At 43.7% G+C, this 27946-nt stretch overlaps 1 protein-coding gene across 1 annotated transcript in view; it reads left to right on the forward strand.

Annotated features, from left to right (window-relative positions):
• The window catches only part of CIB2 (calcium and integrin binding family member 2), a 127764-nt gene that overhangs the window by 78880 nt on the left and 20938 nt on the right, over positions 1–27946 (forward strand). Inside the window, exon 3 of the mRNA XM_030190388.1 lies at positions 12220–12331. Coding sequence (XP_030046248.1) covers positions 12220–12331 — 112 coding nt within the window. The remainder of the gene's footprint in view (positions 1–12219; positions 12332–27946) is intronic.

The following is a 27946-nucleotide window of genomic DNA, read 5'->3' on the forward strand; positions in this document are numbered from 1 at the left end:
ATCAAGTGCATGATATTTTAGTGGCTTTGATGTCATCATAATAAGAGGCTGCAGGAATAACAGAAAATATTACTTCATTGAAAAGGAGTGAATGCATGGCTCGACCATCTGAAGAATTAACAGGAACAGAATTTAAAAGAATACATGCAGAAGGTTTCCAGCTACTAAGGGTGAAAGTCTAGGATCAACTGGGGTCTATAGCATGCAAGAAGAAATAATTTGGGGAAATTATAGGACACACAACCCTCGTCTTTGTCATATTCTGTGAAGTAAGGGCTTGATAGTTATTTATTTAATTATCCAAAACCAGGTTTCGGTTCAGTGTGGCTTACAATTTTTTTTTTAGTAGATGTTACCTTTTTTTGTATTTAGCATTACATTACAATCGTGGAGGGGCATAATCGAACGCGAACGCCCATCTCCATGGGCGTCTATGTCCGAGAACGGGTACATGAAGGGGCGGGACAGACCGTATTTTCGAAAAAAATGGCCGCCCATCTTTTTTTTTCGATAATACGGTTTGTACTGGGCAAATGCATCGGATTTGTGCGGATTTGAGCTGGGCAGTTTCGTTTTTCAGCGATAATGGAAACCGAAGGTGCCCAGCTTAAAAATGAACAAATCCAAGGCATTGGGTCGTGGGAGGGGCCAGGATTCGTAGTGCACTGGTCTCCCTCACATGCCAGGACACCATCCGGGCACCCTAGGGGGCACTTGTAACAATAAAAAAAAAAAAAGTAAAATACCTCCCAAGTCCATAGCTTCCTTCCTTTGGGTGCTCAGCCCCTCAAATCCCCCCCAAACCCACTGCCCACAACTCTACACCATTACAATAGCTCTTATGGCTGAAGGGGGGCACCTAGATGTAGGTACAGTGGGTTTTGGGGGCGGTTTGGAGGGCTCCCATTTACCAGCACAAGTGTAATAGGTCCACCTGGGTGAAGTCCACTGCACCCACTAACAACTGCTCCAGGGACCTGCATACTGCTGTGATGGAGCTGGGTATGTGGCATTTGTGGGTAGCATACAGGCTGGAAAAAAAAGTTGTTAAAGTTGTTTTTTTTTGGTGGGAGGGGGTTAGTGACCACTGGGGGAGTCAGGGGTGGTGATCCCCGATTCCCTCCGGTGGTCATCTGATCATTTAGGGCACTTTTCTGGGACTTGTTCGTAAAAAAAAGGGTCCAAAAAAAGTGACCCAACTTCACAGTAAAAACGCCTTTCTTTTTTCGATTATCGGCCGAAGGCGCTCATCTCTCCTCGGCCAATAAACACGCCCCAGTCCCTCTTTCACCACGCCTCTGACACACCCCCGTCAACTTTGTTCGTTCCCGCGACGGAGTGCAGTTGAAGACGCCCAAAATCGGCTTTCGATTATACCAATTTGGGCGCCTTTGCAAGATGGGTGCCTATCTCCCGATTTGGGTCGAAATCTGGGCGCCCATCACTTTCGAAAATAAGGTGGATTGTGTTTTTTTCCTTACATTACACTCTGTGTCAGACAAAATGAGTTATGTGTGATGAGTTGTTGATCATAATATTCAGGTGGGGAAGCCACCATTTAAAGTTAAGTGCTGATCCCAGAGCTTAGCTGAATACATATAGATTTGGATTTTAGATTTATTATTTATAACCTGTCCTTATAATACACTGAAATCTTCTGTTCAGTATGCTGCGGCGGACAAAAAAGCAAACAGGATGCTAGGAATTATTAGCAAAGGGATAGTGAATAAGATCGAAAATACTATTATGCCTTTGTATTGCTCCATGGTGTGTCTGCACCTTGAGTATTGCATTCAGTTCTGGTCATTGTATCTCAAAAAAGATAAAGAGGAATTAGAAAAGGTTCAAAGAAGAGTGACCAAAATGATAAAGGGGATGGAACTCCTCTCATATAAGGAAAGGCTAAATAGGTTAGGGCAGGGGCGTATCTGCGTGGGGCCTCAGGGGCCTGGGCCCCCGCAGATTTTGCCCTGGACCCCCCTACCGCAGCCAACCCTCCCCCGCTGCCGTTACTTACTTTTGCTGGCGGGGGACCCCAACCCCCGCCAGCCGAGGTCTGCTGCCACCTACCGCTGCCGTAAAAACTTGTTCTTCAGCCGGCGGGGGACCCCAAACCCCCGCCAGCCGCCCCGCTGTGTTTAAAATTCATCTTCGGCCTCCGTGGCCGTGCTGCTCTGATAGGCGCTGTTAAAATCCACTTCGGAGTCTGACGTCGCAGCACGTACAACGTACAACGACGTCAGACTCCGAAGTGGATTTTAACAGCGCCTATCAGAGCAGCACGGCCACGGAGGCCGAAGATGAATTTTAAACACAGTGGGGCGGCTGGCGGGGGTTTGGGGTCCCCCGCCGGCTGAAGAACAAGTTTTTACGGCAGCGGTAGGTGGCAGCAGACCTCGGCTGGCGGGGGTTGGGGTCCCCCGCCAGCAAAAGTAAGTAACGGCAGCGGGGGAGGGTTGGCGGCGGGAGGGGGGTGGAGAGAGTCATTGGTGGCGGTGGGGGCTCGGCGGTGGGGACTCGGCGGCGGCGGCGGCGGCGGCGGGGGGGGGGGGGGCGCTAAAATGTGCCCCCTCCCTCTGGCTCTGGCCCCCCCTACCGCCGGAGTCCAGATACGCCCCTGGGTTAGGGCTCTTCAGCTTTGAAAAAAGATGGCTGAGGGGTGATATGATTGAGGTCTACAAAATCCTTAGTGGTGTAGAACGAGTAGATTTTTTTACTCGTTCATAAAGTACAAAGACTAGGGGACACTCAAGGAAGTTACATGGAAATACTTTTAATACAAATTGGAAGAAATATTTTTTCACTCAACGAATAGTTAAACTCTGGAACTCTTTGCCGGAGGATGTGGGAACAGCAGTTAGTGTATCTGGGTTTAAAAAAGGTTTGGACAAATTCCTGGAGGAAATGTTCATAGTCTGCTATTGAGACAGACATGGGAAGCAACTGCTTGCCCTGGGATTTGTAGTATGGAGTGTTACCATGATTTGGGTTTCTGCCAGGTACTTGTGACCTGGCTTGGCCATTGTTTGGAAAACAGGATATTGGGCTGGATGGACCATTGGTCTGACCCAGTACGGCTGCTGTTATGTTTTTATGTTCTTATCCAGGGCGAGGTACAATACACACACACACACAAAAATACATACATACAAAAACATCAACAATACAGAAAAAATGCAAGTTGTAGCACACCAAAGTTCATAAACAGACAACCAGAATGTCCAAAGCACAGCCTTATACTTTACTATCAATTGCATAAAAAGGCAGACACATCAAGTGTGCCTTTAAATGACACGTAAAATCAACCAAATTTGTTTTATGTTTCAATTCTGCTGGCAGCCAGTTCCTTTTAAAAGGCCCAGCAACAGAGAGGGTCCCTCTTCTAGTTATTTCTAGATGAAATTGATTCGTAGCAGGCAGAGCCAAATTTCCAGCATTCCCTTTCAAGTAATAGCGCTGTGTCAGTGCTAAAATTGTAATAATTAAAAAAAATGATAAAATATGAATTGAATGGACTTCATTATGCTGTCACTTATCCAAATGTATATACTACACTTACTAGCATCATTTCATCATTAGTCTATATAAACTGTGCTCATATCCGTAATGGTGCTTTCCTCTTCAAAAATTACAAATTTATTAAATAAGCTTCAAAAATCTTTCAAAAGAGCAATAAATCACTTATTTTCAAAAGGATTCTCACTGTCAACATGATCTTGTTTTGAGAAATCTGCTTCCAGCTGTGAAGAAATCCTTGAAGAAATGAAAGAAATCCTTGTGTAGTGGAGGAGTGGCCTAGTGGTTAGGGTGGTGGACTTTGGTCCTGAGGAACTGAGTTCAATTCCCACTTCAGGCACAGGCAGCTCCTTGTGACTCTGGGCAAGTCACTTAACCCTCCATTGCCCCATGTAAGCCGCATTGAGCCTACCATGAGAGGGAAAGCATGGGGTACAAATGTAACAAAAAAAAAAACATGGCTTACACAGCATTTGCAAAGCACCTCCATGTTTCTCCATCAGAACTGAAAGAAAAATGATGACAGTGTTCTTATAACATCCATAGCTTACATCACTATGACATCAATTCAAATCCACTAATAGTTTAGTGTACCTGAATGTAACTCACCTTGAGCTACTACTGAAAAGATGTGAGCAAAATGTAAATAAATAAAAATGTTGTTCAAACCATTGGGGTGCATAGTATTTAAACGGAAGATCCACTACTGTTCTCTATAATTTAAACTCTGGTGCTGTTCACCCTGTGACATATGTGGTATGTGATCAATCACAGGCCATCTCACATCCTGTGCAAAAATTGAATGAATAAAAAATACAGTCCAATAGCCAATTTGAAGATTTTTTTTAATGTGTTCTACATTTTTCTATGATTACCAAATGGGTGGTACAATATATAGATCAATATTGTCCTCTACTTTCTATTCATTCCGTTTTTGCACAGCGTGCTTTAATTGCATACCAGTCAGGGAAGAATGTGGAGGAATTTACAGCGGAACATAATTGGACAGTACCACTGACGGGCGGAGCCCATTCCAGGATGTATAAAGGGCAGGGCCAGGCCAAAGTTAAGGAAGACCAGGGAGGAAGGAGCAGTCACCCCAGCCTATGCCTGTGCCGAGTGCAACTAACTGCTCAGTTTTTTCTATGCTTACTTTGGACCATCTCATCCATAATCCTTTGTCCTGGGCTGCAACTATCAGTCTCTCTTAACCATTCATGTGTTGGGGTCCAAAAGACACCAGTGAAGAAATTGTCAAATGTGGGTCACCAACCTTGTGATGACTTCATGTCATGCCATTGTTCTCTCTCTGCTGGGAGGTTTCTAATTTGTGCCACTGATTGTACAATCTATCACAGATATCAAACAGACTGCAGGACAGGCTGTGTGGTTTATGCTACAGTCTGTCCCTGTCAACTGATATATATATATATATATATAGGTTGCATGAATAGCTGTATGAAGGTTAGATTGACAGAGCCTAAGAGCAGATTGACTTGCTCAGTGCCGCTTGTTGAACATTGGTTTCAATTCCATCATGAGTTAAATGATGTGAGATGGACTTGAACACAGTCAGTTTATATGGAGTAATGATGAAATGATGCTAGTTTGCATACAAAAGTTTGGGTAAGCGGCAGCATTTTGAAGTCTATTCACATCATATTTGATTATTTTTTGATTATTTAAATTATAGCATGGGCACAGTGTTATTGCTTGAAAGGGAAGTAGCCTTACTGTGCTTTATGTGATTGATTTGGCTAATCCTCTATTGAATATTGTGGAGTATCGGTGAATACTGGACATTAAACCCCTCCGTCTAACATCTACTAAGATGAGTATTTAATATGATCATAATATAAGAATAAAGAAAAAGAGATAAAGGTAAATAGGAAGAGCAATTGGGTGTCCGATGAAGACTTGGGTGCTGAATACACTGCTATTCATAAGTATTAGCAGTGAGCACCACTGAGGTCACCAGAGAGTACTTTACCGACATCTAAGTGGGGAATAATTTTGAAGTATATGTGAGTGTTGTACAAGTGTTGGAAAATTTTTGATATACAAGTGTTGATAGATTGGGAACCAACATCTTCGATTAGTTACATATATTCAGTGGCATTTTCCATTTAGATGGTGACTGTGCCAGTGACTATTTGACAAATCTAAATTACGGGGCCCTTTTACTAAGGTGTGGTAGCTCTAACACAGGCCTGCCAGGCACTAAAAAAGCACTACTGTGGGATGTGCTCAGGCCTCCCGAAGTAGTTTTCAGCTTAGTGTGCACTAATCCCATGGTGGAAAATATTTTTTTTATTTTCCAGTGTGGGAGGCATGACCATGGGTGAATAGTAGGCGTACCTGTGCTAATTGGGTAGCATACATACATACATTACCGCACACTACCCAATTAGTGTGGGAGAAGCGCAGGAGTCTTTACCACCTTCTAAATAGGTAGCAGTAAGGGCTCCTGTGATAATGGCCGTGCACTAATGGGGAAATTAGCGCATGGCCATTACAAAAAAATGACAAGGTGGCCATTTTACCACCGCACTAAAAGAGGCCACAGCGTGTGGAAAGCCCATGTGCTGACAACAGGGCTGGCCACTTTTTAGTGTGGCTTGGTAAAAGAACATCTAAATGAATAACTTATTCAGTGGCTGAATATTGCTGCTAAACAGAAGAGCCAATTCCACCTTCACTTCACCCCAATACTGGCCCTTTATTATGCAGATAAAATCCTTGGGCCCGATATTCAGCTGGCAGTGATCAGTGTTTTGCTGACTGCTGCTGGCATTAATACCCAGAAATTCAATGTCGACCTATGTCTGGTATACGGAGCCAGCGAGAACATAACCAGCTATGAAAAACCACATAAAGATAGGGCTGTATTTTGCGTGGTCCTAGTTATGTGTGTGAGACCCCCGAGCACAGCCAGTGGAATAAGACAGCCAGACAAGTGCAAAGATAAGTATTTTATTTACCAGAGTCCTCGGGCCTGTTCCTTCACAGGACCTGAGTCTTTAGCGTGAGTATTTCAGCAGTTCAGAACACAAAGTCTTAGGTAGGCCTCTGGCAACAGGCCAAGCACAGCTATGGCTGCCGGGGTTGCCATGCCTCAAATACAGCTTTTACTCTTCTCAAAAAAAGTACAGGTCTGGCGCCAGACCTCAATACAGCAAAACTTGCAGTGTTTAGTTTAGTAGTAGCAAAGGGCTTACCTCAGTCAGATTACAGCAGTTAGTTGCACTTGGCACAGGCATAGCCTGGGGTGTCTACTCCTTCCCAGGGTTGCCATATAAAAAAAAAAAATTCCCACACAAAACCGCTCAAAACCCGCCCAAAAACCGCACACACCCCACCCCCGACGTCATCACCCCCGCCCCCGCCGTCATCAGCCCCACCCTTCCGTCATCACCCCGCCCCCACCATCATCGCCCCGCCCAATAAGTCACCAAACCCCGCCCAAAATGTCACAAACCCCGCCTCTGTCGCCATTAGCCCCATCCCCCACCGGCCGAAAAACCGCCCAAAACCCTCACAGAAAAAAGAAAACGAGCCCAAAAAACCGCAACCCGCCGCGGGCAAAGGTTTCCTGCGGCGGGTTGCGGGAAAACCGCCCATCTGGCAACCCTGCTCCTTCCTCACTGGTCTTTCTTAACCTTGGCCTGGCCCTGCCCTTTATGCTTCCTAGAATGGGCTCCGCCCCTCCCAGCTCGCTTCCTCCTGGGGCAGGACTAGCACTCTTAAGGTGGTTCTGATTATTAGATGGACTGTTCTTAAGGGAGAGGGGCAGTGTTCTATAGACTCTCTCACAATATGGTATTTATTTATTTATTTATTTATTTGTTGCATTTGTATCCCACATTTCCCCACCTATTTGCAGGCTCAATGTGGCTTACATAGTACCATGATGGCAATCTCCAGTTCCGGTAAGAGAAATACAGAGTGGTCTAGTGTTAATGATCATAGATGACAGAGTATATAAGTATTCAAGGAGAGAGAGAGAGTTAAGATTTGTCCAGTTCTGGTAGTAGTTTCGATTGTGTTGGAGGGTTCGGTGTTTAGGTTGGATCATTCTGGTATGCCTTTGTGAACAGGTTGGTTTTTAGCAATCTCTGGAAGTTTGTTAGGTCGTGCATTGTTTTCATGATGTTTGGAAGTGCATTCCATATTTGCGTGCTTATGTAAGAGAAGCTGGATGCATATGTTGATTTATATTTTAGTCCTTTGCAGCTGGGGTAGTGGAGATTTAGATATGTGCGTTCAAACCTGTTTGTGTTTCTGGTTGATAGGTCTGTGAGGTCTGCCATGTAGACTGGGGCCTTGCCATGAATGATTTTATGAACTAGGGTGCAGATTTTGAATGCAATTCGCTCTTTGATTGGGAGCCAATGTTGTTTTTCTCGTAAGGGCTTGGCACTTTCGCATTTCGTTTTGCCAAATATGAGTCTGACTGCGGTGTTTTGGGCAGTTTGGAGTTTCTTTAAGATTTGCTCTTTGCATCCAACTGAAAATCAGTACTTAACCAGCTAATTGCCAACTCCACCTCTGGAATGCCCCCAAAATAGCTAATTTTGGTTTGGGTTCACCTTCAGTGGTACTGTCTGATTTACGTTTCACTGAAAATGCCTGGTTATCCCTGGACAGGCGATTTCAGTGGCCAGGAGCCTCTCCTGGCTGTTTAAATTGTTTTGATTATCAGGCACTGGATGTTTAGCAGGTTAAATAGTCTGATTTTATCTGAAAATATACAGATAAGTGAGGTATGCCTTTCTTACCACAGTGTCCCAAAACAGAAGTGAAAACATGCAGATAAACCAAACTTTGAGAAACCTATAGTGTAAATAAAAGGGCATGAAGGCACATGACGATTAAAAATTGAGTAACAGTGTTTCTTTTTAAAAATACAGCCAAGACTAGAAAATAGAAAATTATTAGAGTCCACTAACTCTGAAGGTGCAAAAAATTGCATGAATAATTGTGGGGCACGTTGTCAGAAAACTCATTGTGCAGCAGAACACCAATGGGGCATAACTCACTTTAAATATCCGTTCATATATATATATATATATAGAGAGAGAGAGAGAGAGAGAGACTTGCTACATTTATGGCCATGCTTTAATGGATACATAATCCATTGAGCACCTGAATATTGCCTCTCTTAACCATTCATCAGTCCGCTTTTGATCAATGAATGGTTCCTGGAGTAGCACTTTATTTTTCTTACTGTACTTATGTATTTGCTACTTCTTTTTTCCTTCTATGATAATCTAATTCTTTGAAGAGTTTTTTTTTCTTGTGTTGCAAATGCTGTTGCTTAATGGTGGAGTCTCACTCCTTCAGCTTGTTGGAATACTTACGGAGATGAATTCTGAATGTTTGCTTTCATATTTCAACACTTTTTACAAATTTTCCTTTCCTTTTTAATTTTTTTTAGTTATACCCATCCCTCCAATAGTAATAATATTCAGTGAAGTTTACAGCAATTAAAATACATCCTCATCGCCATCAATAAATAACATATAAATGTAAAATATGTAAAAGAATAAAAATGCTTAAATAAAACCTCACAGAAAGATACCTTCCTTGTAATGCAGTTTTCACATCCTACGTATACAGACTTTTCCAGTCCCATCTCAACTAATCCTTGCACAGAGAAAACCGTGGCACATAAAGAATTTTTTTTCACATCTCTCACAGTAGGTATACACCAGTGACATTGTTAAGTAGGCTTGGAGGCCTATGATAGTAGCTCTATAGCTATAATCTTTTTCAAAGAGGCCCATTCCTCCTTTGGCTCAGTGTAGTCTCGGCACACATTGATTCTTATTCTAAGACTGTATTAGAAACTTGGTGCTCCATAGTTAAGATAGTTTCAAGTATAATCCCCAACACTTTAAATGAAGTTACCAATGGGATACTAGTTCCAGCTAACACCAGGCTTTCACTTGGGATACAATCAACTACCCAAAGGATCTGTTTTATCTCCATTTAATTTGGGTTAATGAATACTTATCCAAGCATTGACAACTCAAAAGTCTTTATGTAGCAAGTTCCTGTTCTTGACTGCTCATTGGCTCCCAAGACCTGGGCAAAATGTAAGAGGCCAGACCCAATATCAGAAACATCAGCCCACATACCTTGGCTTAGGCATGAGATTCAGTACTGTCATGATATGTGCAAAACCAATGCAGTTGGAGACGTTGTCCAGATACAACAGCCCAGGTATTTCAACATCAACCCTTGATCTTCTAGTATGGGGATACATTCCTTGTTTCCTAGAGCACCCATGTGAATAGGGTACTCAACCCTTGAGTTGGCTTGAAGTGGGTGTTCAATATTAATTCCCAGCCCATCATTTGTACCAATATGGGTGAGGGGGGGGGGTTCACCAGGTCAGCTACTCTTGCTAATCCAGTAGCTCTGCCAGATCCATGCCCCAGGTCTGCAAACCTACTGCAAGGAAAGTCAGGCCCTGCAAGATATGTTGCCAGCTGCTCAGGTGGTACCTGCTGCAGGAGGCAGAGATGCTCCCAAACAAAAATGGACTAACGGACTCAGTGCACACAAAGTTCTGGAAACCACCATAGCAGACAGGGATAATATTGCAAAAGATACCAACACCCCAGAAGGAGGAAATGTAGATTGTGTCTGTGCTATATACTTGCCTGTAAGAACACATACATAGGTGATCAATTTCAAGGAGATGAGCAATAAAAGAAAGTCTAGTTGTAGCACAGGTAGCAGTGACAATGATTTAAGTTCATCCACATCTGACTCATTATCAGAACAGGAGAGGCACCCTCAGGTTACCAAAGCCTCCTGGAGATGGGAGCTAGTGCCAAAATCTAGTAGGGAAAAGATTGAGAATGAAGTTTATTGATATCTTTACACTTCTTGGGGGATAAAAAAGAAAAGGAGAGAGAAAAGGGAAAGAACAAAGTGGGATGAAGTTTTGGGTAGTTTATTAAATGTTTTGCTTAACTGCCTTTCCTAATTAAGGGGCTCGTTTTACAAGTACAACTACTACTCCTACTTATCATTTCTATAGCTCAACTAGACATATGCAGTGGTGAGCTACCAGTGCTTTGTCATGCACCAATCTGGCACTTCTGCTGGCTTAACATGGAAGCCAGCAATAGTGCTGCCCCCAATGCGCACCATTTCTGGTGCGACCAGAACGTTTTGTTTTTTTTACCTCTGGGTTAGCACGGGAACCCTTACTGTCACCTAAATAGGTGGCAGTAAGGACTCCCCCCCGGAAATGGGTGCTCGGCAAGTGTGTACTTACCACACAGCCATTTCCTTTTTTTTGGCTTTTTACCCACTGTGGTAAAAGGGGCAATGGCGAGTGGCAAATCCACATGCCAGTGCTACCAAAGGCCCCTTTTATAGCAGCTTGGTAAAAGGAGCCCTAAATAAAGGTGGTGAGTAGAATAAAACAATAAAAACTGAGAAGTTCAAATATTACCAATGCAAGTTAAATATAGCCAGGTTTCCAGTGAAGCCCCTGTTGCAGAGAGGAGAAAAAGGAAGGAAGGAGAAAATCCAAACCTTATGAACATGTAAACAAATCCAAAGAAGTGAGGCAAAAAAAAAAAAGAGGATTCACAAGTCTGTGTGTAGGACCTTTGATGAACCGTGCTAGATGGAAAAACTCATATTGTGCTAAGCGTTGTTTGCCCCTTAGAGACAGATTTGCGGAGCTATAGAACAAGTTTTGTGTTTAAGGTTTCCAAAAGGAGAAAGTTCTTCTCTAAGGCCCATACCAGTACTCAGCAGTGTACACCTTTTTCAACCAGTTCATTCCAAAAGGTCCCCTACACAGATGCCATTTCTATAGAAATAAGCAGTGGATTTTTCCCAAGTCCATCTTAATAATGGTTTATGGACTTTCCTTTTAGGAAGTTATCCAAACCTTTTTAAAACCCTGCTAAGCTAACTGCTTTTACCACATTTTCAGGCAATAAATTTCAGAGTTTAATTACACATTAAGTGAAGAAATATTTCTCTGATTTGTTTTAAATTTACTATTTAACTGCATTATTGTGTGCCCCCTAGTCCTAGTATTTTTGGAAAGAGTAAACAAGTGATTCACGTCCACCCATTCCATTCCACTCATTATTTTATAGACCTCTCTTCTTCAAGCTGAAGAGCCCTAGCTACTTTATCCTTTCCTTATTGGGAAGTCATCCCACCCCCTTTATCATTTTTGTCACCTTTCTCTGTACCTTTTCTAATTTCACTATATCTTTTTGAGATATGGTGACCAGAATTGCACACAGTATTCGAGGTGTGGTCGCACCATGGAGCAATACAAAGGCATTATTACATTTATAGCATTTAGACATGTAGGTTTCCAAAATACATCTGTTCTGAAATTAAATGTTTGAATGCCGACACTTTGATATTTATCAGTTGTCTATTTGCCTACATTAGCAGTTGTAAAATGATTGTTCCCATTGCAGATAGCCAGAACGTACGTGTGAATTCCTACATGTAGTTTTGAAAAGGCTCTATGTCAATAGAAGCTTTTCTAAAATACTACGGCGTATCGATTGTGATTTTGGCATTCTTACTTAAAATGGGCCTTCACGTGCTCTTATTGAATGACAACATGATAATGTAAACAACAGTAGGTTAGAATGCAAATATGTGCAAATTACACTGAATGATTAGTATCTGTGTTTTGGTGGTTTACAGGTTGCATAGCAGATACTATGAGCTGGCACCCAACCTTGTGCCTATGGATTACACCGCTGACCCAGATGTCAAACTACCTATACAGCTTATTATAAACATGCCAGAACTGATGGTAATTCTTCTACACTGAACAATTTACTGCTTGTTTGCCAGACTAGATGAAGTATGGGTTAATGTACTTGTACCTGTTACCATAATCATTCAGCATCAAACATACAGTGTATTACTGTATGTTTGACTTAAATCACAGAAGAATTCAGAAGAACCTTAAACAACTGGCTTGTTTTTCTGAAGTAGCCTGTGAAAACTGTAAGGCTGTTTATATCTATTCTGCATGCTGTTTTAGATTCTTTCATTTGTAATTTTTTAATTTGTATTTTGTATTTCTTATCTTTTCATTACTTTTTAATTTTTTTTAGGACTGCATTTCAATTAAAAATTTATAATCATGATGAATTGTGCAATTAAAGGTGTGTTATTTATTTATTTACCACTGCAGCTCCTCCTGACTCTGGGCAATTCTTTGTGTTGCTGGGCAGTGAGGGTTTAAGGGGGTCTTTTACTAAAGCTTAGCTCGAGTTATCTTGTGCACAGAGTCACAAGGAGCTGCAGTGGGGAAAAATAATAATATACCTTTAATCGTGTGATTAATTGAGATTAAAATTGTAATCAACATGCAGCCCTACAAATACTTTCAGTTGCTGCAATCCAAAGTCCGAGAAGGCTCCAATGGACACAAAAAGGAATTACTGTACTATATAAACATAAGATAAAAAAATAATCTTTCATAGTATCAAAAACATTTTGAAAACTGGAACATTGTTTCAAGGTCTGCAGCACTTCATCAGATTCTAGCTTGGCTCTCATAGTTTGATGAAAAGCAAATCTTTGACTTTTAACAGCTATGCTCATTCCTTTCTTGTGTATGTCAGAGCATCCTGGGAATTGAAATTTGCTTTGGAGAGCAGAAATGCATTATCTCAGAAACAAATGAGAATGATGGATGCATTACTTTCTTATGGAAATAGAATTGTTCTGAGAGCCGCACAAATGTCCCTTTTTGCTCTGAATATTGTTGTTAATGCTGCCGGCTGAAGTATCCATGAGGGAAAATCAATCACAAAAGTAATGTGTGAAATATTGATTCTTCAGAACCACAGTGCAGACTACCAAAAAGATTCATTAACTTGAAAAGGTCATAGTGGGTTGGAGCATTGGGACATGTACTGTATGTAGCACAGTTCACGTTGAGCCAATATCATTTCAAGGTGACTTGTGGAAAACATTGTGTTATCTATTTCAGCCAAATACAAATGAACCTTGAAAAAAAGGCTGCTTAGTTTGATGGTCCCCACCAGGAGTGTAGCCAGACCTTGGCGGGAGGGGGGGTCCAGAGCCCGAGGTGGGGGGGCACAGTTTAGCCTGCCTCCCCCAGCCACTGACCCCCCTCCCCGCCACTTTGGACCCCCCACCTTCCGCTGCCGCTGCCAGGTACATTTGCTGGTGGGGGTCCCCATCCCTGCCAGCCGAAGTCTTCTTCAGCACCGGTCGACTCCGGCGCCTTCACTGATGATCTGTTTCTGACTCCTGATGTCCTGCATGCACGTCCTGCACGGGGCTACATACAGGACGTACACGCAGGACGTCAGAAGTTAGAAACAGATCATCAGCGAAGGCACCGGAGTCGACCGGCGCTGAAAAAGACTGCGACTGGTGGGGGTTGGGGACCCTCACCAGCAAAGGTACCTGGCGGCGGCAGCGGCGACGGGGGAGGGTCAGCGGCAGCAGGGGAGGGTCGGCGGCGGGAGGGGGGTCCAAAGTAAAAGGGACCAGGGCTTAATCTGTGGGGGCCCATGCCCCCATGGCCCCACCTAGCTAAGCCCCTGGTCCCCACACTTATAGATCCATTGCCCCTTACCGGGTTATAGGCAAACTGATAGTCAACTAAAGGTATCTGGAGCCTAATGGGCCCTTTTACTAAGCTGTGTAAGCATATACGCGCGTCCAACATGCGACAAAATGGAGTTAACACCCAACTACCGCTTGGCTCTTATAGTAATTTCATTTTTGATGCGTGTCCGATACGCGCCTCTGAAAAATATTTTTTATTTTTGGACACACGTAACTGATGCATGCCAAGTTGCATTTGACGCATGTAGGTCATTACCGCCCGAATTCTTTACCGCTAGGTCAATGGCTGGCGGTAAGGTCTCAGACCCAAAATAAACATGCGGCAATTTTGATTTTTGCCACACGTCCATTTTCGGCAAAAAAAAAGGCCTTTTTCACAGGCGTGCTGAAAAATGGACAGACGCATGCGTAAATCCTGCGCCTACACTACCGCAAGCTATTTTTCAGCGCACCTTAGTAAAAGGACCCCTTAGTTTTTCCTCCCAGTCCTCGAAGTTTGCCAACAGGTCAGATTTTCAGGATATTCCTAATGAATATGCATGAGAGAGATTTGCATATCTACTACCTCCGTTGTATGCAGATCTTTTTCATAGGTATTCATTAAGAATATACTGAAAACCTGACCTGCTGGCAGCCCTCAAGAACGGAGAATGAAGGCCAAGGATCTAGAGGAAAATTGCTTACTGGTGGAGGGGCAATCTGGCTTTTGTGCAGTGTACAGCACAGAGACTGCTCTCTTGCTGTTAAACCAATAACTTGCATAATAGGAGCCTAGATATTTTATCTAGAGCTGTCAGCAGCTTTTGACACAGAGGATCATTATCTTTTACTTTCTAGGCTATGATCCATATGGTATTAGGGGCAAAACTCTGGCCCGGGTCACTTCATTCTTAACAGATTGGATGCAGTGTGTCCAGTGGGGCACAGCAATTTCACGTTCATGGCCTTTGCCTTAAGGAGTCCCTCAAAGTTCAATTTTATCACTAGTTTTATTGAATCTGCATATGAAACCAGATGCACAAATTTTGGACAAGTACCTATTATATGCTGTATATGAATGATATTTAGATATATTTTTCTCTGTGGGGAAGGCCAGGTTGCAGATATGGACAAGTTAAATCAATGTTAGTGATGAACAATCTCAAATCAATCCTTCTAAGATCAAGATATTGGGGGGGGGGGGGGGGGGGGGGGGGGTCTATAGATCACAGATATCCTTTCCCTGTCCAGAAATCCAATTATAAAACCAGAGTTTGGTTCTAGTGGAGGAAGTGAGACTTCTAGGCATTCAGCTAGACTTATCCTTGACCACAAAGGCTCAGATAACTTCTGTAATGCAGACCTGTTTTTTTGCCATGTGTGGAGTCTCGGATGTTTATGACCTTACCTGAATAAGACTCATTTGCTTATTATAAAGTAAGCATTAGTGGTCATCTCCTTAGATAACTGTAGCGCTTTCTATATTGAGCCATTGAAATTACTACTAGTACAGAATGCAGCAGTCTGCCTTGTGTATAGTACTGAAATTTGTGGGCATGTTAAACCAGTGCTGGGGGCATTGCACTAATTACCCATTTACCAGTACACTGAGTTTAAAATTATAGGTATGGTTTATAAGTTCCTTCAGGGGAAAGCACCATCATATTTCTGCTCTTGTGACCTGGCTTGGCCACTGTTGGAAACAGGATACTTGGCTAGATGGAACATTGGTCTGACCCAGTATGGCTATTCTTATGTTTTTATGTTCTTGAATTCCAAAGTACGTCCCAAGCCGATCTTTATGTTCTACTAGCCAGGTCCTTTTAGAGATCACTGCAAGGATCAGTCTGCAGGCAACTAGAAGTTAACAAGCATAACATAATATCATAGTAGATGATTAGATGATAAGAACAAAAGTGTTGCCATACTGGGACAGACTGAAGGTCCATCAAGCCCAGTATCCTGTTTCCAACAGTGACCAATCCAGGTTACAAATACCTGGCAAGGTCTCAAAACAGTAAAATAGATTTTATGCTGCCTATCCTAGAAATAAGCAGTGGATTTTCCCCAAGTCCATCTTAATAACGGCTTATGGAAGTGATCCAACCCTTTAAAAACCGTGTTAAGCTAACTGCTTTTACCACATTCTCAGACAATGAATTCCAGAGTTTAATTACACATTGAGTGAAGAAATATTTTCTCTGATTTGTTTTACATTTATACTTAATAGTTTCAGTTTACTGTGGAATTGCCTGTCTTTTGAGCGAAGAGCAACAAATAAAATTGCCAACTTACAAATCATCATAAGGCTTGGATATTTCAGTTTGCATTTGGGTGATTTAGCCAATGCCTATATTAAGAATGCTATTGTATTTATTTTGTTTTGTATTGTTGTTGTTGTGAACTGCTTTACAGCTTTTAGAGAAAGGCAGTATAGAAAAATGAGAAATAAATAAAGAATCCTATTTTGTGTTCATCAGTACTAGTTTGCAGAATATATCTAAAAGCAGCAACTCTCTGTAGCAGAACATTTTCCTGGTCGTTGCCATTGCAGGTGTATTGAGGTATCCTCATGGGCTGAGACAGAATTGTTCTCCTTGAGAGCTGTGTTTGCCTGTGTGATAGGTTTGCGCATTCAATAACACACATTTGGGTGCCTAAAAAAGTTTAGTGCGAGCAAAATTGATTGTACATATGTATACCTGTGAATTAATATGCATGTGTACACAGTTCTCACACACATACAATGTGTGCTAAAAGCAAATGTTTGAAATAAACCAGAAAACACCTGAAATCCAGGAAAGATTCTGAAAATATAAAAACAATTTTTTTGGACTGTGCATACCCCTACTATCTGATCCTTTGACTGATATCTGGTGACTAAGGATGTATAAACTATTCATCATTGAGCTAAAGTCAATTTGCCACAGGCTAGACAGCAAAACTTGATTTCCTTGATTTTGAGGTAAAAATATGTATCAAATTTCCTTTCACAGATTGTGGGGAAATCTAATTCAGGTCCACCCAAATTCAAAGTGGATCTGACAATCCACAAAACTCAAGGTATATTTCTTACAGACCCAAGTTGAGGTTTCTGTGAATCCATTGGAGATTTTACTTTCAATTTTATTTATCAAACTAATGTAATGAAACCTCAGAGCAGTGGCACAGTCAGAAGGTGATTTGTGGGTAGGCCAGTGTGTGGGCCTGAGGCATTTCCTCTCTGCTCCTGCCCCTTGCCTGCTGCCCCCTTCTTTCCCTCTGCCTTTCACCAAACTTTAAAAAATCAATACCTTGGCTGACAGGGATCCCTAAGCCCTGCCAGCAGAAGACATCCTCAGCTCAAACCACTAGGCCATCAGACCAGGATTGCAGTCAGCGGCTGTGCTCCCAGCTGCCAGTGCTGGCACCCTATACATGCTCAGTTCTCGTGCATGAACTGAACTTGTGCAAGAACTGAGCATTCATGGGGTGCCGACGTCAGCAGCTGGGAGCATGGCTGCTGACTGCCTTGAGGGCATAATCGAATGGGACGCCCAAGTTTTCCTGAGGGCGTCCTCACAAGACGTCCCCGCGAAGGGGCGGGGAAGCCCATATTATCAAAACAAGATGGGCGGCCATCTTTCGTTTCGATAATACGGTCAGGGACGCCCAAATGTCAACACTAACAATACCCTCTTTCCTACACTGATTTTCCTCCTGACCTCTGTGGATAAGGTAGCCAATACTGTCTCTGTACTGAAGCCAGATTGAGAACCATGTAAAATATTATGATGTGATAGGTAGTTAGTCAACTGTTTGGCCATCATATCTCCTGTAACTTTTACCAGCAATGGCCTGTAATTCGACACTGCACTCAACGGGGATGATGGATTTTTAGGAATAGGGAAAGGGAAGGGAATGGGACTTGATATACTATCTTTCTGTGGTTTTTGCTATTACATTCAAAGCGGTTTACATAGTATATACAGGTACTTATTTGTACCTGGGGCAATGGAGGGTTAAGTAACTTGCCCAGTGTCACAAGGAGCTGCAGTGGGAATTGAACCCAGTAGCTTCTGGATGCTGCCAAAGACCTGTAGATTCAGTGCTGGTGCCCAGATAGGGCCCAGCAGTGAATATCCAAGTTTAATTTAGTTAGTGGTGGTAAGTGTTTAAAGAAACACTGACCGCCACTGACTAAATATTGATCCAAATGTTGATACCAAAGCCATAGCTTTACAATAATCAATCTGCAACTTTGTATTGCAGGATTTGTATCTTAAAAATTTCTATGTAATACTTGTCTGCGTTGAACCTCCTAAAATATTCCTTTCACATCTTTAAAAATATGAGTCTAATTCTCTTCCTATTAGGCTCAATTCTGGGTAATCTGTGAGTCTGAAATGGTTCCTTACATCATTTATCAAGCTGCTGTGCAAAAAGTGGCAGAGAAAATATGAGTGTCATCTAAGGTTTATTGCTTATCTAGAACCCTGTAATATAAGTTATTTTATAAGAACCATTATTCTTCCAGTACATTCCTTGACATTACAAGACTTAAAGTAGAATGTTAACTTGTTAATTTTAACATTTATCAAACCACTTACAATTTAATAACTTGTAATGCAATTTAAATAGTTTTTCCTAACCAGCAACTGTTTTAACTATTTAAAATTAATTATGTAGTATTTTCTGGTATATTACATATCTTCCTATAAATATATCCCATTACAATAGATGAAAAAATATTTGCATTGGGATTGAGACCACAGCCAGGGACTAACTGAAAACAAGAGAACAAAACTGAAACCATCATTATGCCTCTGTGTATTTTCTTGCTACAACTTCACCTTGAGTACTGGGATCAGTTCTGGTCAACTTGTCTCAAAAAATATTTAATACAGTGCACTCCATTTAAGTGCACGTCGGATAAGTGCATGCTCTGTTTAACTGCATGCCGTACTTCGGTCCTGTTTTTGGCGCCATCAATTTCTGTGGGGACAAACTTCGATTTAGCGCAACACTGATAAGTGCAAGATTCGCTTATATGCATGTTTTAAGACCGCTCCTCTGCAGGAAAGACTCCGCATAAGCGCACGCACGGAATATGGAAGCCGATTGGCACGTGACAAAATGGGCGGTAAATTTGAAATCTCGTTGGTTAACTGCCACAGGCAGAAGAAGCGAAAGAATGTTGTTAGAGTGTACACTGGAGTCATCGTTGTTGCGCAACTGTAAGACTTTAACACTGGCTGAACGAATAGAAGCTCTTAAAAAATTAGAAAACAAACAAAGTCAAGCATCTTTTGCTAAAGAATATGGTATCAATCCCAGTCAAATTTCACGTATCTTGAAGCAGAAAGACCAGCTTCTGGAAGGCTGGCAAAATAATACAAATCCACACTGGAAACGTAAACGGGCGGGAAAAGCTGAGGATGTAGAAGATGCTCTTCTTCAGTGGTTTTCTTGGGTCAGGAGCAGACAGTTTCCTGTCAGTGGTCCACTGCTTATGGAGAAAGCTAAACAGCTAGCTGAAAGTCTTGGACTAACTGAATTCAAAGCCACTGTTGGATGGTTGGAAAGATGGAAGGAGAAGAACATAAAATTCAAGAAACAGCATGGTGAAAAGCAAGACGCTGATGACTTTGGTGCTGAAAATTGGGTTGTTTCAGTTCTTCCTACCATCTTGAACGAGTTTTCACCTCATGACATTTTCAATGCTGACGAAAACGGTCTCTACTGGCGAACGATTCTTGATGGAACACTTGCATTCAAACAAGCCGAAACTACAGGAAGTAAAACGTCGAAGGACCGACTGACGATCCTCCTTTGCTGCAATATGGATGGGAGTGAGAAGTTGGAACCACTCATCATTGGAAAGCGCAAACAGCCCCGTTGCTTGAAGAATGTTAAGCGTCTTCCTGTGTCATACGATGCTAACGCAAATGCATGGATGACTGGAGAAATTTGTAAGCAGTGGCTAAGAAGTTAGATACTAGAATGCGGACACAACAGTGTCAGATTTTGTTGCTTTGTGATAATTGTGCTGCACACAGGGATGATGTCAGGCTGTCTAATGTCAAGGTGGTCTTCCTGCCACCAAACACTACCTCTGTGATCCAACCTATGGATCAGGTCATAATAGCCAATTTCAAACAACATTATTGTGCTCTTGTGCTGCGTCATCTGATGAGCATTATGGATGACCAGACTGGCAAGGATAAACGTGCTGTTGGAACTGGCTGTTAATCTATCACTGTTGGATTCCCTACATATGCAGAAAGAAGCCTGGAATCATGTTACATAGGCAACCATTGTGAACTGCTACAAGCGGGAAAGCTTTGTTAGGGATGTGGAGAGGGACGAAACAGATGCAGCTGTTGCAAACACGTCAGATGAACAGGCTATTGACATACCAGCCAGTGTTACTGAAGAGGAGTTTTATCACTACGTAGCTGTTGATTACGATCTACAAACAGCTGCTGACAGCACTGATGTTGAGATATGCGCCTACACGCAGGCAACGGCTAACGATGAAACAGATGATGAAATGAGCAGCGAGGCACATGCTGATGAAATTCAACAACCTCCTGTCACTTTTGCAAGAGCGCTGGAGAGTCTCAACACCATGCGGGCCTATCTGGAGGCCACTGGATGTCAGTGCTATGACAGCTTTTACTGTCTGGCAGACGTAGTCTATGGAACTCACAGACACAAGAGTGTACAGAGGACTATGACTGATTACTTCAAGTAAGCCTAATGTCAGTTAACGGAGACTGTATACTGTACGTATAATAAACACTACTGTACATATGTTAATCAGATGTCAAGCTTCTTTGGGTCACAACGGTTAAGTGCACACTCCGGTTAACTGCATATATTTCTTTGGTCCCAGACCCTTGCACTTAAGCAGATTGCACTGTATATTGTAACTACAAAAGGTTCAGAGAAGGGCAGCAAAAAACAATAAGTGTGATAAAACACCTCACTTTTGAAGAGAAGCTAAACAAGTTAGGGCTTTCAGCAGGGAGAAAAGAAAACTGAGAAGGGATATAATCAAAGTAGGGAGTAAGATCATGAGTGAAGTGAACAGTTTAAATAGGGAGCAGTTGTTTAATCTGACAAACACCAAAGAGAAGAGGACAAATGACCAGCGGATCGAAAACAAATTGTGAAATGGGACCTCCACCCCCCCCCCCCCCTCAGTTGTGGATTCTCTTGCTAGATTATGTGGTCAAGATGAACAATGATGCTGACCGAATTTCGGTTTTGGTTACGGCACTGAAACAGGCCCAAAATCCTTTGTCTGCCCGGTTTTCGTTTCAGCTGAAAGAGGTTATTTTAGTTTACGGCCATGTTTTCGATTTTGTTGGAAAATAATCATGTTTTTTCAGTGGAATACGAAAATCAGTGATTTTTCCAATTTGTCTCCATCCCTTCCTCCCTTCCCATCCTCCTAAACAGGAGTTGCCCATTCCTCCCAGCCCCCCCGCTTTTTTGGGCCTATTTTACAATACCTGGTGGTCTAGGAGTGTAGTTGGGGCAAGAGTGATCCCCAGTTACTTCTGCCCATTCTGAGTCTGCTCTCAAAATGGTTTCCATGACTCGGACATCACTTCTGCCTTGACAATACCACTAGACCACCAGGGATTGTAAGGTGGTCTGGGGAGTAGGGGGGCTATTCTTTCTATTGTTTTTTTTAGTGCTGTGATTGGAAATAATGCAGTTATGATGTTGCACAATAGTTTATATGGTAAATAGAGTGCTCAAAAAAGAAATGCTTTTGATACAAAATTTTAGCTGGAATTTAAGTAGGTAAATTTGGAATGATGAGTTCTTTAGGAATTTGCCTGTCTCTACAGTTATGATGTCAGCTGTCCCAAGTATGGCACACAGTCAGTCATTGTAAAAGCACCGTGGCTTTTAGTTTCAGTTTTCATTAGCTGAGGCTATTTTGCTTGGAGGTAAAATGTGGTCTTTCATTATTGAAATTATGTTCTAGCTTGGATACTGTGAGTTTAGCAGAGGGATGCTGACTACAAGCTCTGACAGTCCCCAGTGGCCTCACTGGTTCACATTCACAGAACCAAACTTGAGTTTTTGGTTTCAAGTTTAGTATTGGCTGAACCCAGCTAATGAGTTTCGGCTGCAGTTTCAATTTCATTTTTGTACCAGTTTCTATTTCAGCCAAAATGGAAAAAAAGCATTTTCAGTTGGCCTCTAAAAGTAATAACCAAAAGAGATTTGGACAAGTTCCTGGAGGAAAAATACATTAAAAATATATATATACTAGTAAAAAAGGCCCGTTTCTGACACAAATGAAACGGGCGCTAGCAAGTTTTCCTCGGCTCCTCTGCAACCACCCATGTCCAGTGACCCCCCTCCCTCCTGCCACCCATGTCCAGCGACCCTCCTCTCTCCCCTGCTCCCCCTCCAGTCACCCATGTCCAGTGACCCTCCTCTCTCCCCTGCCCCCCTCCAGCCACCCATGTCCAGCGACCCTCCTCTGGACATGGATCAGCTGCAGTGGCGTACCAAGGGGGGGGGGCGGTGGGGGCGGTCCGCCCCGGGTGTCGGCGGGTGGGGGGGTGCTCCGTCGTCTCCTGCTACCATCCTGCGTTTTTTTTTAAATCCATGCAGCGACGCAGGCAGCGCCTCGTGTCTGCCCTGCAGTGTGCTGTCAAAAAAGAAAATCGCTTTGCCGGCGTCGGGCCTTCTCTCACTATGTCCCGCCCTCGAGGAAATAGGAAGTTACCTCAAAAGTGGGCGGGACATAGCGAGAGAAGGCCCGACGCCGGCAAAGTGATTTTCTTTTTTGACAGCACACTGCAGGGCAGACACGAGGCGCTGCCTGCGTCGCTGCATGGATTTAAAAAAAAAACGCAGGATGGTGGCAGGAGAAGAGGGCTCTGTCGCTCTCCACGGAGGGGGGGGGGGCTCAGATGGGAGAAGGAGGTGGGGGAGCTCAGAGGGGAGAAGTGAATTGGGGAGGGGTGAGGGGAGCTCAGAGGGGTCCGCAGAAGGGAGAAGGGAACTGGGGAGGGGTGGGGGAGCTCAGAGAGGTTTGTAGAGGGGAGAAGGGAACTGGGGAGGGGTGGGGGAGCTCAGAGGGGTTCACAGAGGGTTGAAGGGAACTGGGGAGGGGTGGGGGAGCTCAGGGGTTCGCAGAAGGGAGAAGGGAATTGGGGAGGGGTGGGGGGAACTCAGAGGGGTTCGCAGAAGGGAGAAGGGAATTGGGGAGGGTGGGGGAGCTCAGAGGGGTCCGCAGAAGGGAAAAGGGAACTGGGGAGGGGAGGGGTGGGGGAGCTCAGAGGGGTTCGCAGAGGGGAGAAGGGAACTGGGGAGGGGTGGGGGAGCTCAGAGGGGTTCGCAGAGGGGAGAAGGGAACTGGGGAGGGGTGGGGGAGCTCAGAGGGGTCCGCAGAAGGGAGAAGGGAACTGGGGAGGGGTGGGGGAGCTCAGAGGGGTTCGCAGAGGGGAGAAGGGAACTGGGGAGGGGTGGGGGAGCTCAGAGGGTTCACAGAGGGTTGAAGGGAACTGGGGAGGGGTGGGGGAGCTCAGGGGTTCGCAGAAGGGAGAAGGGAATTGGGGAGGGGTGGGGGGAACTCGGGTTCGCAGAAGGGAGAAGGAAATTGGGGAGGGGTGGGGGGAGCTCAGAGGGGTTCGCAGAAGGGAGAAGGGAACTGGGGAGCTCAGAGGGGTTCGCAGAGTGGACAAGGGAGCTCAGAGGGGTTCTCAGAGGGGAGAAGGGAACTGGGGAGAAGGGAACTGGGGAGGGGTGGGGGAGCTCAGAGGGGAGAAGGGGATTGGGGAGGGGTGGGGGTGCTCAGAGGGGAGAAGGGTCTGAAGCTGGAACTGGGGTCCGACAAGGGGGCAGGAGGGAGAATGGGTCCATGCCTGGGGCAGGTGGGAGAATGGGTCTGGGGCTGAAAAGGGGGGTTGCAAAGCATGTGGTGGATGAAGGGGGCTGGAACTGGGGGCTGAAAAGGAGGGTATTTGGGATAAGGGGGCTAGTGCTAGAACTGTGGGCTGAAACGGGGCAGGGGCTGAAACTGTGGGCTTTAAAGGGGACAGGGAGAACTGGCTGGGGCTGAAGCTCAGGACTGGTGAGAGAAAAGGGCTGGGGTTGAAACTAGGGGCTGAAAAGGGGACAGGGAGAAGTGGCTGGGGGGCTGAAGCTCAGGACTGATGGGAGAAAAGGGCTGGGGACTGGTGGGATAGTGGGGCTGAAAAGGGGGGCCGGTGGGAGATGTGGGCTGGGGCTGGAACTAGGGGCAGGTGGAACTGGGGGCTGAAAAGGGGGGGGCAGAGAGAGAGGGGACAACAGACCCTGGAAGGAAGTGGGGAGCATGAGGGAGGGCAGACCCTGGAAGGATGGGAGAGGGAGGGCAGACGGATTGAAGGGGCAGAGAGAAAGGTCAGATGGTGGGTGGAAGGTGGAGAGAGAAAGAAGGCAGACTGGGGCAAATGGTAGATGGAAGGGAGAGAGAGGGCAGACAGTGGATGGAAGGGGCAGAGAGAGAGAGGGCAGACAGTGGATGGAAGGGACATTAGAGAGGGCAGACACTGGATGGCAGAGAGAGAGCAAAGACAGATCCTGGATGGAAGGAAGACAGTGAAAAGAAGATGAAAGCAGAAACCAGAGACAACAAACTGTAAATATATATTTTTATTATTTTGCTTTAGGATATAGTATTGTAGCTGTGTTGTTTATAAATAGAACATGTAAATAAGGTAATCTTTTTATTGGACTAATTTTAATACATTTTGACTTAACTTTCAGAGAACAAAACCCCCTTCCTCAGGTCAGGATAAGATACTGTAACAGCACTATACTGTACTGACCTGAGGAAGGAGATTTTGGCCTCTGGAAGCTAAATGTATTAGTCCAGTAAAATGGTATTATTTTATTTTCTGTATTTGTTTTATTTCTATTTGTTAATTTGTAAAGTGGTGATTGGTATTTATTAGTTTTTTCAAATTTACATCTGCTGTCTTTATATTTTGCACAGTACTAGAGGACATTTTCTGTTTCTGTGGTGTTGCATTGTATACAGAGTCTGGCATCGGGGGTTCAGTTTAATTTTTGTCTAAATAGAAAGTTTATGATTACTTATCCTATAGTGGATTAGGGTGTATCTGTGTTTGTGAAAAAGACATGGCTTTCAGTTGGCATTGACTGTGCAGGATCTACGATCTTTACTGTTCTGTCTGGTTTCGTTTTACAATAGGTGAATTGATGTTCTAGTGCTCACTGTAGTGTTTAAGATGCTTTCCTTTTCCTTGTGTGACTCGTAGAAATGACTGCTTATGGTATGGTAGAATTGCTCTATAGGTCCTGAGTGTTTTGTATTCTCGGTATGCCTAGTACTGGATTTGGGGGGGGGGGGAGGGTGTTAAAAAATGACCGGCCCCGGGTGTCAACTACCCTAGGTACGCCACTGATCAGCTGTGAGGCATGTTTCCCCCCCCCCCCCCCCCCCGGGATCTGAAGTTGGCATCATAATGGCTACGGTGATGTCAGCCTGATCTACGGAGCCTAGCAGACCAACTCAGAATGAGCCACGGTCCCAGGCAAGTCAGAACGTTGGAGGTGAGAATTATTATATAGGATTAGCCAGTAGACTTGGGAGAGCCATTGCTCATCCCTGGAAATTAATTTTTTTTTTTTGTTGTGATTTGCTGAGTACTTGTGGCCTGAACTGGCTGCTGTCAGAGAGGATGCTGGGCTTGATGGACCTTGGTCTGACTCAGCATGGCTTTTCTTATATCCTTAAGATGCTGGTTCTGGAAATGTTTAAAGCTGTCATTATTTTTTGTATCCCTGCATTTCTTACTACAGGCTTTGGCCAAATTAGGACCTTTTCATACAGAATATAATGGAGCAATGCTGCCAATTTGATATGCAAGGCACACTTTTCAAATGAGTGCAGTGCAGTGTGCTTGCATGGTTAGATATGTAGAAATAATTTAAAAACCAGCAAAAAAAACTATAGGTGATATCTTTTCATTGGATAACATAAAACATTTGGAACTAGCTTAGCAGTGCTATGCTGCCTTCATTGGATCCATCAACAAAGGAAAACCAAACAATCCCATGAAAATCAATGTAGGTAAAAAAAAGGGGGGGATGACCAATGCGATGAGCTAAAGTAAAATCGCATGTTTTTATTGAAATCAACATTGCTTGAAGGCAACGCATCAATGGGAAACAGTAGGCTTCTCTTAAAGATGGACCCAACACGGCCTGTGTTTCGGCTGATGTCTTCATCAGGAGTCCGGACCTTAAATCAACATAAGATGTGCTGGTGAAGGAATCAACAATGCTGAAAAACGTGGCTCTAATCGCAAAGAGCGTGTGACTTCTAAATTCTTTTTCATGCATTTAATCCAATAGCATGAATTAGCCAATGGCATTTCTGAGAAGGCATTAGTAGATCTGTTTTTCAGAATAGTTATCACTGTACTAGATCATGTAGTTGTTTCTCTATCATTCACCTGCCTGCACTCAAACCACACATACAGTACCTAAGCCACAATTTACAGGCCAACAAATTTAATCTTTTCCTTTTTGTTAAAACTATTTTTAATTTTCTTAAGGTTCAATTAAGTAAGCAAAAACACATAATCAAAGCAGTAATATTCCATCCCCCAGATATTCAAAAGCATTTAACCAGCCTGGATCGGCACCTGGCTGGGTAAATGCCCTATAACTGGCTATCTGTGAATTTTCATTGGGACATGGCCAGCCATAACCTGCTGAAAATTCATGGCTAGTGGCTAGCTGGTTATATCATGTGAGATAACAAGCTGTCTGCCGATTGGCCACACGAATACCAGACCTATCTTTGACCGGTTCAAATTGATATCGACTTGGCCAGTTAAGTTTGAACCGGACAAAAATAAACTAGATATTCAATGTCGGTCACCGGGAACTGCCTGGAATTGAATATCCAGGCTCAGTGCCGACCGCAGGAGTTAGCTGGACTAACCCCCATGGTCTTATTATCAGGTCCCATGTAAATAAGTCAGTTAACAATAGGAAAACAACTCCTAACAAGCCCCCTCTTCTACAGTCCCTGAGTTCCTCCTCCCTAGCTCCCCCAAAAAGTATGTTCCAGAGATTGTCTTTTCCATATGTAACATTAAAGAAAATTTGACATATATGAAGTTACAGTAGTCTCCCACATTATATGAAATATAAAAAGGTTTATTTAAGAATAAGTATGTAAATCTAGGTGTCAAAATTCAAGTGCTGATTGTAACAGGCTGAATTAGACACACACATTCAGTGTTGAGCCTAATCTGGCTGCCAAAGCTAACTACTAAGTCTTTAAGCACTGCCAGAAGTTATCTGGGTCTAGCCAATATTCAGTGCTAATAACTGGAAAATTAACAGGGTGGTCTAACCTGACTCTGCTCCCAGACCACGTGGAGTTAACCAGAGCGCGCTGTGCTGGTCAGAGCTGGGTTCATTGCCACTGGATATTAGTGTATGGGCCAGGCAGAGTAATTTAACCAGGCCAAATGCATCCTGCTTGGTTAAATCACTCTGAATATCAACCAGTTGGCTGCAGGATGTTTTTCATGGTCATGGGATGAGGTGTGTTTAGTCATTTAATTTATAATGGCCCTGCTATTCAGCAATGCTTATTCAGGTAGGAGCAGCTCCAACCTGGGTAAGTGCTGTTAACCAGAGACATAATCAGATTTTTAGTGGTATAATACAGACCAGGGGCATAGCTACGGGGGGGCCACAGGGGCCTGGGCCTCCGCAAATTATGTCCAGGCCCCTGGTTTGGCTGATGGGGGTCCCCAACCCCCACGTCGAAGCCTTCTTCAGCGCCATCTCCAGT

The sequence above is a fragment of the Microcaecilia unicolor genome, chromosome 1 (genome assembly GCF_901765095.1).
Source record: "Microcaecilia unicolor chromosome 1, aMicUni1.1, whole genome shotgun sequence".
NCBI classification, from domain to species: domain Eukaryota; kingdom Metazoa; phylum Chordata; class Amphibia; order Gymnophiona; family Siphonopidae; genus Microcaecilia; species Microcaecilia unicolor.